Source organism: Siphateles boraxobius, unplaced genomic scaffold, assembly GCF_051911475.1.
Source record: "Siphateles boraxobius isolate OS27281-9 unplaced genomic scaffold, OSU_SipBor_1 60, whole genome shotgun sequence".
Classification (NCBI taxonomy): domain Eukaryota; kingdom Metazoa; phylum Chordata; class Actinopteri; order Cypriniformes; family Leuciscidae; genus Siphateles; species Siphateles boraxobius.
The window spans coordinates 690,868-707,358 of NW_027509187.1; the positions used below are offsets into that span (position 1 = coordinate 690,868).

Below are 16,491 nucleotides of genomic sequence, written 5' to 3' on the forward strand. Positions count from 1 at the left end.
TTAGGGTTAGGGGATATTATATACAGTTTATACGGTATAAAAATGATTATGTCCTATAAAACCTAACGTGTGTGTGTGTGTGTGTGTGTGTGTGTGTGTGTGTGTGTGTGTGTGTGTGTGTGTGTGTGTGTGTGTGTGTGTGTGTGTGTGTGTGTACACACAATATATACAGTAACTGGTATTCCATACTTTATGTCCCCACAAGTAATAGGGGCTACCAGTAAATTTAGACTTTATATGAACTTTTTTTTTATCCTCATGAGGGAAACAGATTATAAAGAATAAAAATGTAAAAATGCAGAAAGTGTTCTGTGGGTAGGGTTAGAGTTAAGTAGAGAATATATACAAATGTATAAAAAAACATTACGTCAAAGGAGAGTTCCCATTACACATGGAAACGCGTGTGTGTGTGCGTGCGCCAGTGCTTTACTGTGTTCTTGTCTATTGTTGTTTTCTTGCAGCCGTGAGGACACTCCTGCCAAAGGCATCGCCGTGGGAACGAGAGAGAGAGAGAGGGGGGGGGGTCTGTTTGTAGCGCAGTCAGCAGTAAAGTCCCTCACTACCTTGTTTCGCAGACGGGACGGTAAGCGGGAATGCGAGTCATGCGTCTCTAGTCTGAGCACTAGCGCGACCATGAAGAACATTCCCGAGAAGAGGAGCGAGAGCTGCGGCCTGCGCGGCCCCGCGGCACGGGATGATGAATGCGCGGACGCGGAGCGCGAGACGCTGATGATGGAGCTCGCGCGGCTCGTGCAGGAGAGTGTGCGCGCGAGCAGCTGGTGGGAGAGGAGGGGGGTCGACTGCACCATCCTGACCGCAGCATTCATCAGTTTACCTGCAGGTAGGCTAATGATAAACACAACCAACCTATGAACGACACTCCTGGCGAATCTCGTGAAACTAACTAACACTCAAACTAACGTTATTTTTAAGGTCATTGTGTCATTCAATGACAATTAACCACATTTCCCATTTAAATGCTCATTACAGTGATGCAACAAAATCACTGTGTGTGTGTGGGGGGGGGGGGGGGGGTATATAGTAACCTATTTGTATTGTTTGTTTTGTGATTTTAATTTATAATTATTTAGTGAGAAATAAGAATGATTTAAGTGAATAAAAATGTCACAATGCAATGATTCTTTTAAGTACAATCAACTTGGATGTTTAAGTAATTTCAACTTAAATTACATTGAACTGACTTAAAAAAGAGTTGAATCGTGTATAACTTAAAAAGTAGAAACTTGCTTAGCTTATTTTGATGAGTTAAAGCATGTGAAAACTTATGTTTTCATAACTTACTGATCATGTAATTTTTTACAGTGTAAAATAAACAAAATATAATTTATTTTATTATCTTATTATTTGAATGCAAAATATTTATTTGTTCATGTATTACAAATATAATTTTATTCTAAGTATTTTAAAATATTTTTGTTTTGTTTTGTAAATGTTTTTTGTCATTCACCCAATTAAAGTGTGTGTTTTATATCGTGGGCGTATCATAACATGTAACTTTGTGTATAAAAAACTTTGAGAGTACGAAGGTGTGTGATGTTATTAATAGGAATTGTTTTAAATAATGTGCAATTTAAATTAATTGTTTATTCTGCAGTCTCAGGGTGTGACAGTGTGTCAGAGGGTTATTAGGTTAACTTCGGTGTAAAAATGACACAGAAACTCAGCAGGAGTCTGTAATGCTTCAGTTTTGTGCCAAAGGTTCATTCACTTTGTATCCATAAAGCTTTATAACCTTTCAGACATTAGCTACAGTTTACGACTCCTGTGGGGTCGTTGTCATGGCGACCGGTTGGGTTTGTGTCCTCTCTCCCATAGGGAAGATCCAGTTTCCTTCACAGTGACTCGTCTTTCAGGGAGAAATCGATGGCAAACTGCTTCATTATGAGATAAAACGATCATCATCCTGTGATATTCAGCAGCAGTTTTTCCTCCAGGGCGTCTGAACAAAATTATCTGGATGGAGAAAATAATTTACAGAACAAACAAAGCAAAACAAAAATGAAATATGACACAAACAATATTTTAAAACAGCCTAAACTACGCGACACTTATATAAAAAAAAGTGGTATCCCTTTCCAATAAGATCTCTCACATTTTGTTCAATATATTTCTTACAGCATTTGTTAATCTTTGATATGGTTAGTTAATAAATGTAGTTGATTTATTCATGTTAGTGCATTTACTATTCTATACAGAAACTGTAATATTAAAAATGGATAAGTGAATGTTGAAATTACCTTAAATTATAGCATTTAGTAATCATGTTAATATTAACTAATATTAGTAAATGGATCGTTGCATGTTAATATCAGTATACAATCAAAAAATGAGTGTAAATGGATCACTATTGTAAAGTGTTGCCAAAAATGTGTTAATATCAATATATGTTTATTACACATAATAGTTGCTTGCTGATGAATAGCATTGATATACATTTAACCTATAAATGACTCATGATTTATGTGTCATAGCTTTGATTATGAAGCATAAACCGCATGCAGGTGTTGATGTGCTCATATCTTTGTCATGAGTATTGTTCTTGTGTTTGCAGGGTTCCTGTTGTTGGGTTCGTCTCAGATGATGTATTTCCTGTTGGGTTTGCTGGTGATGGGTGTTGCTCACGCTGTCATCACTGTTAAAGGGACACACCTGGCCAGTCACGGGGCGCTCACCGAGTCTGCGGCCTGGGCTCACTTCTGGGCCGTCTTCTTCATCGAAGTGAGATCCAATACACACTATAGATTCAGTTCCCATTTATTTGTATAACGCTTTTCAAAATACACATGTTTCAAAGCAGCTTGTGGCAATGTGGAAGAGTCCACATTACAATTTAGAGTAATCTGTTAACAGAGGTTACTGTCTAAGTTATGTATTTCAGAAATGTATATATGCAAAATCAAAGTTAGATAAATATTTTTTTGTTTAAACAATGTAATAATTTAAGGCAGAAACAATGAGCTCATTGAAGTAATAAATACTTGTTTGTTAACAAATGATTATGACATTTTCACCGTAGAATTTGCTGGAGAAATGAAATCAATCAACATAGTGAAGGAAATAGCGAAATATATACTGGCAAAGCACCATGATATGGTATATTATCTGAAAAATACAGTGGTTTTACCATTTAATATTATCACTATAATCTTTATTTTATATAGTGCCTTTAAAATTAGCATCTCAAAGAACTTTACATAAAAATAATGAAATTAAAAGATACACATAATGTTGTGAATCACTAGAATCCATTTGCTGCGTGTTGTTTATTAACAGAGTAGTCAGACAGGCAAGGGTCAGAGACTGCAAACACAGCACTGGAGGCAAGGCTAAATCGAGGTCTAATACCGGGCAGAAGATCAGGGCGAGCAGAGAACAGGCAGAGTCCGTGAACCAGGCAGAGGATACGTAGGCAGGCAGCAGGCAAGGAGAAGTCCGAGGCAGAAGGGGTCGAGAAACGGTCAGGCAGTCACTGGGTTATAACGCTCGGTAGTGTTCACAAAAGCAAAACAAAACTTCGCAGTGAGAGCTGTGGGTGGTGCAGTTAAATAGCCTGGTAGATGGGCTACAGCTGGGCATGGTGATCAGAGTCATTAATGAAGCTTATGAGAAATGTAGTGAGAGTCAATATTCGGGTGAGGGGCGCTGTCTGCTGGCCAGAGAGAGAGGTTGCGGAGTCCGTGATTGTGACAGAGCCCCGTCCCTGCGAGCAACTCCTGGCGCGAGGAGCCTGACGACGTCGGGGTCTTCCTCGTGGTCGTGGAGCCGGTTTGGTGGGATGAGCCTGGTGGAGGTCTGTAATCAGGCTGGGGTCCAGGATGTCTGTGGCGTCTACCCACGAACGTTCCTCAGGGCCATATCCCTCCCAATGAACCAGGTACTGCAGGGAACTGCCCCAACGTCTGAAATCCACAAGCTCCTGAACTCGATAGGCCTCCCCGCCTTCCACTAGTATGGGCTGGGGGCTCTGGTCACGGGATCTCCCCTCCTCCCTCTAGTTGGGCCCCATCAGCTGGTTTGAGTAGAGAGACATGGAAGGTAGGAGCGAGACGGTACTGGTTAGGCAGGTCGAGACGGTAAGAGACTGGAGTGATCTGTAGTGTGATCTTGAATGGCCCCACGTATCTGGGACTTAGCTTTTTGCAGGGGAGTCGCAGGCGTAGGTCTCGGGTCGACAGCCAGACCCACTAGCCCGGGTGGTACTCCGGCCCCGGCCAACGACGGCGGTTAGCCTGTTCCCTCTGACGGTGAACCGCTCGTTGGAGGTGGGTATGGGCTTGGTTCCAGGTCTCCTCGCTGCGCTGTAACCAGTCGTTCACGGCTGGAACATTTGTGGGTTCTCCTGACCACGGGAAGAGGGGTGGTTGAAAGCCCAGGACATTGGTGTTAGGGCGGTGGAGTGTTTCCAGGATGGAATTCTGGGCGTACTTGGCCCAGATCATGTAACAATTCCAATCCTGCTGGTGCTGATGGCAGTAGGAGCGCAGGAATTGGATTACTTCCTGGTTCATTCGTTCGTCCTGCCTGTTGGATTGGGGATGATACCCAGACGTGAGACTGATGTTGACCTGAAGGGTCTTGAAGAAGGCTGACCAAACTTGAGAAGTGAACTGGGGTCCTCGATCGGAGACAATGTCTTCGGGCAGGCCATAGAATCGGAACACCTGATTGGAGAGGTGTTCGGCGGTCTGCAGTGCTGTGGCGAGTTTTGAGAGGGGGATTAGGTGACAGGCCTTGGAGAACCGGTCGAGAACGGTGAGGATGGTGGTGTGACCTTTGGAAACAGGGAGATCAGTAATGAAGTCGATGGCAATGTGCGACCAAGGTCGTTGCGGAATGGGAAGAGGTTGTAACAGACCGGCAGGTAATTGACGTGACGACTTCTGGGTATTACAGATCCGGCAGTGTTGTTGTGGTATCGGAGGCTAAGGAGGGCCACCAATAACTGTTTTGGAGTAGCTGGATGGTGGCCGTGATTCCTGGATGCCCCCAGCTAGGTAGGGGATGAACGAGTTCCAGGACCTGTTCCGGAGGGTCTCGGGGATAAAGACTCGGTTGGGCGGACAGCCGGGTGGGATATCAGCTCGGGAGTTGATCTGTTCGATCACGGTGTCGATGTCCCACTGGATGGGAGCGACAACAAGGTTGGGAGCCAGTACTGTCTTGGGGTTTTGAGGTGTGAGTTCAAGGTCGTCTTGGCGCATCTGGCTTGGTATTCTTGGAACCTGGTCGATAAGTGACAGTGAAGAAGAGTGACCAACGAGCTTGCCTGGGGTTTAGCCTCTTAGCAGTACGTAGATACTCCAGGTTCTTATTGTCGGTGAGAACGATGAAAGGATGGATAACGCCCTCGAGCCAATGCCGCCACTCTTCGAAGGTGGCCTTCATGGCCAGGAGTTCCCGATCACCCACATCGTAATTTCTTTCGGTGGCATTCAACTTACGGGAGTAGTATGCACAGGGATGCAACTTGGCGTTGCGAGAGGATGGCCCCCAGAGCGGCGTTGACTACCTCGACTATGAATGGGAATCTGGGGTCAGGATGGTGCAGGATGGGTGCTGTAGTAAAGCGTTGTTTGAGCTGGTTAAAAGCCTGGGTGGCAGACTCATTTCACGGAAGACGATGTGTTCCTTTCTTCACCTGAGAGGTGAGTGGATTTGCCACGCCACTGAATTCCTGATGAACCATCGGTAAAAGTTGTTGTAGACAACAACTCAAGGGTTTCAACTCAGAGTTGTAGGCCGTGGCCAATCGCGGACTGCTTTGACCCTGCCCTCGTCCATAGCAACTCCGTCCGGGCTGATGACATACCCCAATAATGAAATAGAGGTCTGGTGAAACTCACATTTTTCTAGTTTGGCGTACAGATGGTGGTGAATGAGTCTCTGGAGGATGGCCCGAACGTGCTGCACAAGGTCTATGAGGGTGTCAGAGTAAATCAGGATGTCATGGATGTACACTATGACTGTGTGGTGGAGCATGTCTCTGAAGACGTTGTTGATGAACGACTGAAAGATGGACGGACTGTTCGCCAGGCCGAATGGCATGACCAAGTACTCATAGTACCACGTGTTGTTGGAGAAGGCCGTCTTCCACTCATCCCCCTCCCTGATGCGGATGAGATTGTACGCACAGCATAGATCGAGTTTGGTGTAGCACTTGGGAGTACGGAGTAATTCAAAGGCAGCTGGTACCAGCGGAGTCCGGGATAGTGACACATAACAGTCCAGGCATTAAAAACTAAACAAGCAATAAAAAATAAAAAGCCAATATAATAACAAACAAAGTAATCACATGAATCAGATAAAAGCTACCCTAAAAAGCTAAGTTTTAAGGGACGATTTAAAAACACTAATGGATTCTGCATTCCTAATTTTACATTTATTAATTTAGCTGACGCTTTTATCCAAAGCAACTTACAATTGCTATATTTCAGAGGTCGCACGCCTCTGAAGCAACTAGGGGTTAAGTGTCTTGCTCAGGGACACATTGGTGTCTCACAGTGGATTCGAACCCGGGTCTCTCACACCAAAGGCATGTGTCTTAGCCACTGCGCCATCACCACCCCTAATCTTTCCCAAGCCCGTAATACTCCCACAGTACTTTTTCATTTCCATTTTTCAAAATGGTGTTCAAAATGTTCTAGTGCAGCTCATTCTCTGCAACATGAAAACTGCATAAGAATGGAAAGAATTTAACTGATTAATTCTTCATGAATTAACTTTGAGATTAACAGGATTTAGATCCATTTACATCCTCTCAAGAATGTAAAAGAGTCATAATGATGATCATGGTAACAGACTGTACACACATAATGTGGCACAAAAGTCAACTGTTGAAAATAATACATTTTATATATTTTTTCTGCAAATAAACATTGCAGATTATGTTAGCAAAACAGTTTGAGTGAAATAAAAATGTAATGTAAATTAAATATTTACATTATTATATTATTATTTAATTTCATAATTTAATTCAATATACATATGCAATTAATTGTAAATTAAATATATTTAATTTGCTTATTTATTATTAAAAATATATAATATAACATGTAAATAATCTAATTGAATGAAATGAAATATTCCCTGAGGTGTGCGGCTCGTTCTCGGCGCGGGCTGGTGTTCAGGCTCATGTGAAGATGCATCACGCTCACACTAATGTGATCGGCCTGGGAGACTCCAGCACATGGAAGATGCCTTTCCTTCCTCGATCCGTCTACCTGTTCATCGCTCCGCTGGCCGTCCCCGTCATCACACCTGTCGTCGCCGTCGGTGAGTATCTCAGCTTCTCCATCAGTTAACATGAGGAGAGATCAATCTGATGTGCTCCTAAATAATGTCTGACTATTCATTCTGTGCAGAACTCCTCCTTTAAACATCAGAAATGTTCTGACTAGCAGTGATTTTGTTGTATTACTTACTTTTTTACACTTATACACTTTTTATACACTCTCAGAATAAAGGTACAAAAGCTGTCACTGGGGCGGTACCCTTTCAAAAGGTACACCTTTGTACCTAAATAGTGCATATTAGAAACCCAAAGGTACCTATTGGTACCAAAAGTGCACATATTAGTACCTAAATGGTACATCTGAGCTGCTTTACATTTACATACGTTTAAATTTGAGCTCTTCTGTTCCTCTGTGAGTGTGTACATGTGCTTATGTTTCAGGTCAGCTGAAGGGTCAGTCTCCGCTCCAGATCATGCGCACCGTGGTGTGTGTGTGTGTGGGGGTTTTCTCTCAGTATTACCTGCTCAGGTGTGTGTCAGGGCTGTCGTGCAGCTCTGCTCTGCTGGTCATGCTTCTGTGTAGAGCCATGTTCTCCCTGCCGTACATACACGTCAACATATTTCAGGTGAGATATATACGTGCAAAAAACACATTCGTCAACAAACATGCTAACGTAAAGTGTTCAAACTCGACATGCATGATTGCTCAAATGCAGAGTGCTGTTACTTTTTTAAATGATCTGACTTACAGTTTTATCTGACTCACAATAAAACAGCCCCATAGCAACACCCTAACAACCACCCACAGCATCCCAGCATCATGACTCGAAATAGATAAGCACCGCTTATCTTCAATATTTTATTTAAATTATTTGCTCCACTTATCTTCAGAAAAGCTCTTTTTACATGCTTATTTGGGTTTGCATGCTCAGAAAATATCAACTACATTATTCATTACTTATCTTCAGAAAATATAAAAAAAATATAATTGTTTTTCATCTTTAGAAAATATAATTAAATTATGCCACTTATTCATTTTCACACTAATTATCTTCTGAAAATATAAAAATATATTAGGTTTTGCATGCTATAGTTGTTTATGCATGCTCAGAAAATATAAAATATATTATTTAAGCTACTTATCTTCAGAAAAATATAAAATATATAGTTGTTTTTGCATGCTCAGAAAATATAGATTATATATTTGCATGCTAGAGTTGTTTATGCATGCTCAGACATTATAAATTAAATTATTTACACTACTTACCTTCACAAAATATAAAAATAGTTGTTTTTGCATGTTTAGAAAATATAAATTATATTATATTTTTTACATAAAAATGTAGTTGTTTTTGCATGCTAGTTGTCTGTGCATGCTCAGAAAATCTAAAATAATTTTTTTTTATTTTAAAAACCACTCATTTTTAGAAAATATATATTGTTTATGCATACTAGTGATACAGAAATTACACACTGCATGCTTGAGTTGTGTATGTATCCTAGTATGGTTATGGTCGTAAGTTTTAACCAGCATCACATGACCCACTAACAGAAGAAAGTCTCTCAGTACAGTAAAAATCAACCACTGCATTACTGTCGTCTCTCTCTCTCTCTCTCTCTCTCTCTCTCTCTCTCTCTCTCTCTCTCTCTCATAAGAGGAATCTGAGTGTGAGCTTTCAGAGCTATTCAGTCTGCATCTGTCCATCCCTCTCTTTGTGTGTCTGTCCATCCTTTTTCCCCCGAGACCCGCTCAATGCAGCTTTGTTCTCCTCTCCTGTGTGCTTGCGGAGGTTCACAGGGTTCATTTGTAAATTCACGCATGATTTTCCCAGGCAGAGCAAAGGGAGAATGTACTTCTGTGTTACGCTGATCCTCTGAGGTATTTTATAAAGTGCTGCCGTCAGATCTGAGACCTCGATGTGTGTGAGATTCTTGTCGCTTGTTCGTTGTGTTGCAGTGTGTGTGTGTGTGTGTGTGTGTGTGTGTGTGTGTGTGTGTGTGTGTGTGTGTGTGTGTGTGTGTGTGTGTGTGTGTGTGTGTGTGTGTGTGTGTGTGTGTGTGTGTGATAAATGCCTTCATGTGCTATTGTCTTGTGTTCTGCTGTCCGTTTCGTCTAGTTTGGGCCCCTGTGGCGTCAGTGGCGCCTGTAGCCCCTTCAAACATCACACACACACTAAAGCTAAACACTGAATCGCTAAAAGGGTTGTGTTATTGTTACAATGTTGCAGTTGCAGTTTTCTATGATATATCATTGAGTTGCTCTGCGTGTCTCTATTTCTTCAGCACATCGGCCTGCCAATGTTTTCTGCCAGTAGCCGTCCCAAACGGATCTACCAGATGACCCACGGAGTCCTGAACCTTCCCCGAAACCCAGTGCTGGACTGGACCTTTGGCCATTCCCTCATCAGCTGTCACGTCGAGCATCACCTCTTCCCATTCCTGTCCGACAACATGTGCCTGAAGGTGTGTGTTCACACTGACTCAAACACACACATGCATGCCTTAACTTATATACTGACATGGAGCCCAGTGGTTCTCAAAATTGCAGACCCCCAAAAAAGTAATAAAAAATGTATAATGTAAATAATTGTCATTTAAAAAAATACTTAAATTATTAAATTATTTTAATTATTGCTTATATTATTGAATTATTTCAGTATTGTATGTTTACTGTTTTTATTTTAATAAAATAAAATAATTTAATTAATAATTAAATAGGATGTAATTATTAATCTATGAATATAATTATAATATAAGTTTCATATTTTACTCTATTTTTTTTATGTAATATTTTAATTAGATTAAATTATTAAGTTAAATTAAGATGCAGCATTAACAAATATAGTAACAGTACAATTCCCAAAAAGGAATAAATAATGAAGTAACAGTAATCAAACGAGATTAATTAAAAGGGAAAAACTAATAGATATGCCAAATAAATATATTTATTTATTTGTTTTATTAAAATAGTTTAATATTTTAATGTAATATTTTTATTTATCATTTAAATGATTTACATTATTTAAATTTTTAATGTAATATTTTAATTATTTTATTAAATTATTAAGTTAAATTAAGATGCACCATAAACAAATACAGTAACAATACAATTCACAAAAAGGAATAAATTAATGAAGTAACAGTAATCAAAAAACAAAGGAAAAAACAAATAGATTAGGATAATATGGCAAATATATATATATATAATATTAAAAATGATAAATTAAATTATTACATGAAAGTAAATAGTTAACTATATATATATATATATATATATATATATATATATATAAGTAAACGATTTAAAGTAAGGATTTATTTAACAATTTAATTTAATATTTACATTAAATTAAAATGCAGCACAAAGTAACAATACAATTCACAAAAAGGAATAATTTCATAAATAATTTAGATATAAATATTATTATAATAATTAACTCGTTACATTTATATAGCGCTTTTCTCGACACTCAAAGCGCTTTACATTGAAGCGGGAATCTCCTCAAACACCACAAATGTGCAGCTCCACCTGGATGATGCGACGGCAGCCATAGTTCACCAGAACGCCCACCACACACACACACACACACACACACACATACAAACTCACACAAACACACACACCACACATCAGCTTACTGGTGGAGAGGACACAGAGTGATGAACCCAATTAGTATATATATATGGGGATGATTAGGAGGCCATGATGGACAGAGACCAAGGGGCAAATTGGGCCAGGATGCCGGGATTACACCCTACTCTTTCGAAAGACATCCTGGGATTTTTTGTGAACACAGAGAGTCAGGACCTCGGTTTAACATAACATATATAACATTACTAACATTACTAACATTACTAACATTAACATTAATAATAAACATGTTAATAACATATATATATATATATATATATATATATATATATATATATATATATATATATATATATATATATATATATACACATATATAAATACTTTTATATATATATATATATATAGATATATATAGATATATATAGATATATATAGATAGTTATCTATTTACTTTCATGTAATAATTTAATTTATCATTTTTAAAATTAGAATGGAGTATAAACAAATAAAGAAAACCTTTCACAAAAAGGATTAAATTTAATGAGTAAAATTACTTAAACGAGACACACAGAAGCAAGTCAAACAAGTTACAAAGAAAAACTATAAGAATAATCTGCCAGATATGATGATAAATAAACTGTAATCATGAATGTGTGTGTGTGTGTGTGTGTGTGTGCGTGCGTGCGTATGCGCGTGTGTGTGTGTGTGTGTGTGTGTGTGTGTGTGTGTGTGTGTGTGTGTGTGTGTGTGTGTGTGTGTGTGTGTGTGTGTGTGTGTGTGTGTGTGTGTGTGTGTGTGTGTGTGTGTGTGTGTGTGTGTGTGTGTGTGTGTGTTTTCTGGCTTAGGTGAAGCCCATCGTGTCTCAGTTTCTGAAGCAAAAGAAGCTGCCGTATCAGGAGGACGGTTACGTGTCCCGTCTGCGTCTCTTCTTCCACAAGTATCAGGAGCTGATGGTGTTCGCTCCACCCATCACGGACCTCGTGGGAGTGCAGTGACCGAGGGAGACGAGGAAGAGGAGGATCAAAGAGAACATGGACACTGACATGACGGACAAGCGTCATGCGTTTCCAAATGCTTCCAAATCATATACACATTTAACTGGTGCATGAGGGCATTACAACTGAAGTCAACGTTTCACAACCCATTTTACCTCCATAATGTGGCATATTTATGAGTTAAACAGGGTATTCAAGAAGAAAAGAAAATGTAGGATGAGACTTGAATGCAGAAATGGAAAGTAAGTTTAGATATGCATCAAAACTTACACTAAAACTTAACAACAAAAAAATTATGCAGACAAACACGTGTAGGTTTAGAATAATGTGCACTGATGAATCATGAAAAGATCAGGAATGTGCAATAAGGAAGAAAAATTAGATCAGTTTTGATTCCATGTTGATGTCACTCGCAGCATCGTTTAAAAAAGATGCTTTTATATAAACGTATTAAGAAAGCAGGACTTCCCTTAAGACAACGCTTAGCTTAATGACATTATTGAATGTTAAGATCATTGCCTTATGTACTGACATCAGATCAGTGATAATACTGCACTGCAGCTCTTAGCACACACAACCTTTGACCCCCAACAGCTCTCAGCACACACGACCTCTGACCCCCAACAGCTCTCAGCACACACGGCCTTTGACTCCCAACAGCTCTCAGCACACACGACCTTTGACCCCCAACAGCTCTCAGCACACACGACCTCTGACCCCCAACAGTTTTCAGCACACACAACCTTTGACCCCCAACAGCTCTCAGCACACATGACCTCTGATCCCCCAACAGCTCTCAGCACACACGACCTCTGACCCCCAACAGCTCTCAGCAAACACGACCTCTGACCCCCAACAGCTCTCAGCACACATGACCTCTGACCCCACAACAGCTCTCAGCGCACACGACCTCTGACCCCCAACAGCTCTCAGTACACATGACCTCTGACCCCTCAACAGCTCTCAGCACACACGACCTCTGACCCCCAACAGCTCTCAGCACACACGACCTCTGACCCCAACAGCTCTCAGCACACACGACCTCTGACCCCCAACAGCTCTCAGCACACACGACCTCTGACCCCCAACAGCTCTCAGCAAACATGACCTCTGACCCCCAACAGCTCTCAGCACACATGACCTCTGATCCCCAACAGCTCTCAGCAAACACAACCTCTGACCCCCAACAGCTCTCAGCACACACGACCTCTGACCCCCAACAGCTCTCAGCAAACACGACCTCTGTCCCCAACAGCTCTCAGCGCACATGACCTCTGACACCCAACAGCTCTCACCACACACGACCTCTGACCCCATCAGCTCTCAGCACACATGACCTCTGATCCCCAACAGCTCTCAGCACACACGACCTCTGACCCCCAACAGCTCTCATCACACACGACCTCTGACCCCCATCAGCTCTCAGCACACATGACCTCTGATCCCCAACAGCTCTCAGCACACACACAACCTCTGACCCCCCAACAGCTCTCGGCACACACGACCTCTGACCCCCAACAGCTCTCAGCGCACACAACCTCTGACCCCCAACAGCTCTCAGCACACATACAACTTCTGACCCCCCAACAGCTCTCAGCACACATGACCTCTGACCCCCAACAGCCCGAGCACACACACAACTTCTGACCCCCCAACAGCTCTCAGCACACACGACCTCTGACCCCCCAACAGCTCTCGGCACACACGACCTCTGACCCCCAACAGCTCTCAGCGCACACAACCTCTGACCCCCAACAGCTCTCAGCACACATACAACTTCTGACCCCCCAACAGCTCTCAGCACACACGACCTCTGACCCCCAACAGCTCTCAGCGCACACAACCTCTGACCCCCAACAGCTCTCAGCACACACACAACCTCTGACCCCCCAACAGCTCTCAGCACACACGACCTCTGATCCCCAACAGCTCTGAGCACACACACAACTTCTGACCCCCCAACAGCTCTCAGCACACATGACCTCTGACCCCCAACAGCTCTCAGCACACACGACCTCTGACCCCCAACAGCTCTCAGCACACACACAACCTCTGACCCCCCAACAGCTCTCAGCACACACGACCTCTGACCCCAACAGCTCTCAGCGCACATGACCTCTGACCCACAACAGCTCTCAGCACACACAACCTCTGACCCCCAACAGCTCTCAGCACACACGACCTCTGACCCCAACAGCTCTCAGCACACACAACCTCTGACCCCCAACAGCTCTCAGCACACACAACATCTAACCCCCAACAGCTCTCAGCACACACGACCTCTGACCCCAACAGCTCTCAGCACACACGACCTCTGACCCCCAACAGCTCTCAGCACACACGACCTCTGACCCCCAACAGCTCTCAGCAAACACAACCTCTGACCCCCAACAGCTCTCAGCACACACAACCTCTGACCCCCGACAGCTCTCAGCACACATGACCTCTGATCCCCAACAGATCTCAGCACACATGACCTCTGACCCCCAACAGCTCTCAGCACACATGACCTCTGATCCCCAACAGCTCTCAGCAAACACGACCTCTGACCCCCAACAGCTCTCAGCACACACGACCTCTGACCCCCCAACAGCTCTCAGCACACACGACCTCTGACCCCCAACAGCTCTCAGCACACACGACCTCTGACCCCCAACAGCTCTCAGCACACACACAACCCCTGACCCCCCAACAGCTCTCAGCACACACGACCTCTGACCCCCAACAGCTCTCAGCAAACACAACCTCTGACCCCCAACAGCTCTCAGCGCACACGACCTCTGACCCCCAACAGCTCTCAGCGCACACGACCTCTAACCCCCAACAGCTCTCAGCGCACACGACCTCTGACCCCAAACAGCTCTCAGCACACACGACCTCTGACCCCCAACAGCTCTCAGCGCACACAACCTCTGACCCCCAACAGCTCTCAGCGCACACGAACTCTGACCCCCTACAGCTCTCAGCACACACGACCTCTGACCCCCAACAGCTCTCAGCACACATGACCTCTGATCCCCAACAGCTCTCAGCACACACGACCTCTGACCCCCCAACAGCTCTCAGCACACACGACCTCTGACCCCCAACAGCTCTCAGCGCACACAACCTCTGACCCCCCAACAGCTCTCAGCACACACGACCTCTGACCCCCCAACAGCTCTCAGCACACACACAACCTCTGACCCCCCAACAGCTCTCAGCACACACACAACCTCTGACCCCCCAACAGCTCTCAGCGCACACGACCTCTGACCCCCAGCAGCTCTCAGTACACACGACCTCTGACCCCCAACAGCTCTCAGCACACACGACCTTTGACCCCAACAGCTCTTAGGTTCAACATACAGCTCTATTAACACTTAAATGATGGATAAATCTTTACCTAATCTATACAGGACACAAAAATAAGATGCAACTCTGTTTGTCAAGCACAGAGGAGACAATTGATTCTAATAGAGTTTGCAATGTATTATGCATTATATATTAAATGTGATGCTGCTTTTAAAAATTTGGGCAAATCAAGGTATATTTTGCTAACAACAATCCTATAATCTGAGTACAATATTAACAAAGCCCACAGTAGAGTTGATTACATGTAGCTGTATTGAATATGTGGCATTAATACAATCTAAACACAATCATATTCACAGTATTACAGTAGTAATTATGCACTGATTGTTTTTTTTTTGGGGGGGGGGGGTGTTTATGATTGAGTCATTTTAACCAAAATCATTCACTTTCGACGTGCTTTCAGTGAATGCATATGAATGTAAGTGTGTATGCTGATACTGAGATGTGTGTGAGAGAATGTTAAAATGGACATTTAAGATATACTGCACTGATTTTACTGACCAAATAAATGAAGTAAACATTCGTCTGTTTTCGTGTGTTGGAATGAAGCACACAACTCATACTGATGACTTTCAAGTTGCTTTTATGGTGTGCCATTGTCTGTCCCCTTTTAACATGCATTGTATACACATAGAACAAAGGTTTCCTGATATAGAAAGTCAGATGGGATTAGAAGACCATCAGGGTGAGTACAAAATAATAATATAAATAAATATGGTAGATTTGTATTTATATATATATATATATTTAAAAAAATTGAACTATTTTAATTACATTTGAAATTTTTATTAGATATATTACAATAATGATCTAAAATAGATCTTATCAAATTTTATTTAAAAAAACACTTTTTATTTATTTATTGGAGCTTGTATCTTACATCACTATATAAACTGCTAGTGTGTGGTAAATCAATTTAAATGTCTTTTTTCACAGAAGAGATCCAGGTTTGGGTCATGTTGCAGTTCCCTCTGTCCAGCAGGAGGCAGCGCTGACCTTTACCTCAAATCAGTCAGTATTTCTATATCTGAAAAGATTCTATTGTAAAGACTGAAGAGCAGCCACAACATGTAAAAACCTCCGGTAGCACTTTATTGTATTTTACTGTTTCATTGTTACATGTGGTTACTATATAACTATGTATTATGCATTATTACATGCAACTACTAACCCTAAACCAAATCAAACCCTAATCCAAACCCAATAGTAAGTTTACATGTATATTACTCACTCAGTAGTTAAATGTATAATTACAGTCTAACAAAGTGTAACCCACTTTATTTTACAATCCTGTT

General features: G+C 42.1%; 2 protein-coding genes across 2 annotated transcripts in view; both read left to right on the forward strand.

The window, feature by feature from the left end:
* The first annotated feature begins 463 nt into the window (after window positions 1–463).
* fads6 (fatty acid desaturase 6) lies at window positions 464–12,052 on the forward strand. Its single transcript, XM_077209274.1, has 6 exons — window positions 464–841; window positions 2,573–2,739; window positions 7,113–7,293; window positions 7,694–7,878; window positions 9,536–9,715; window positions 11,693–12,052. The coding sequence occupies exons 1-6, from the start codon at window positions 634–636 to the stop codon at window positions 11,840–11,842; spliced, it is 1,071 nt and encodes a 356-aa protein (XP_077065389.1). The 5' UTR covers window positions 464–633; the 3' UTR covers window positions 11,843–12,052.
* A 323-nt stretch (window positions 12,053–12,375) lies between these two features.
* Window positions 12,376–16,491, forward strand: part of LOC143718267 (uncharacterized) — a 34,389-nt gene continuing 30,273 nt past the window's right edge. The window contains exons 1-5 of the mRNA XM_077209292.1: window positions 12,376–12,552; window positions 12,586–12,618; window positions 13,959–14,024; window positions 14,221–14,253; window positions 15,125–15,157. Of these exons, the coding sequence (XP_077065407.1) occupies window positions 12,614–12,618; window positions 13,959–14,024; window positions 14,221–14,253; window positions 15,125–15,157 (137 nt within the window). The 5' untranslated portion in view covers window positions 12,376–12,552; window positions 12,586–12,613. The remainder of the gene's footprint in view (window positions 12,553–12,585; window positions 12,619–13,958; window positions 14,025–14,220; window positions 14,254–15,124; window positions 15,158–16,491) is intronic.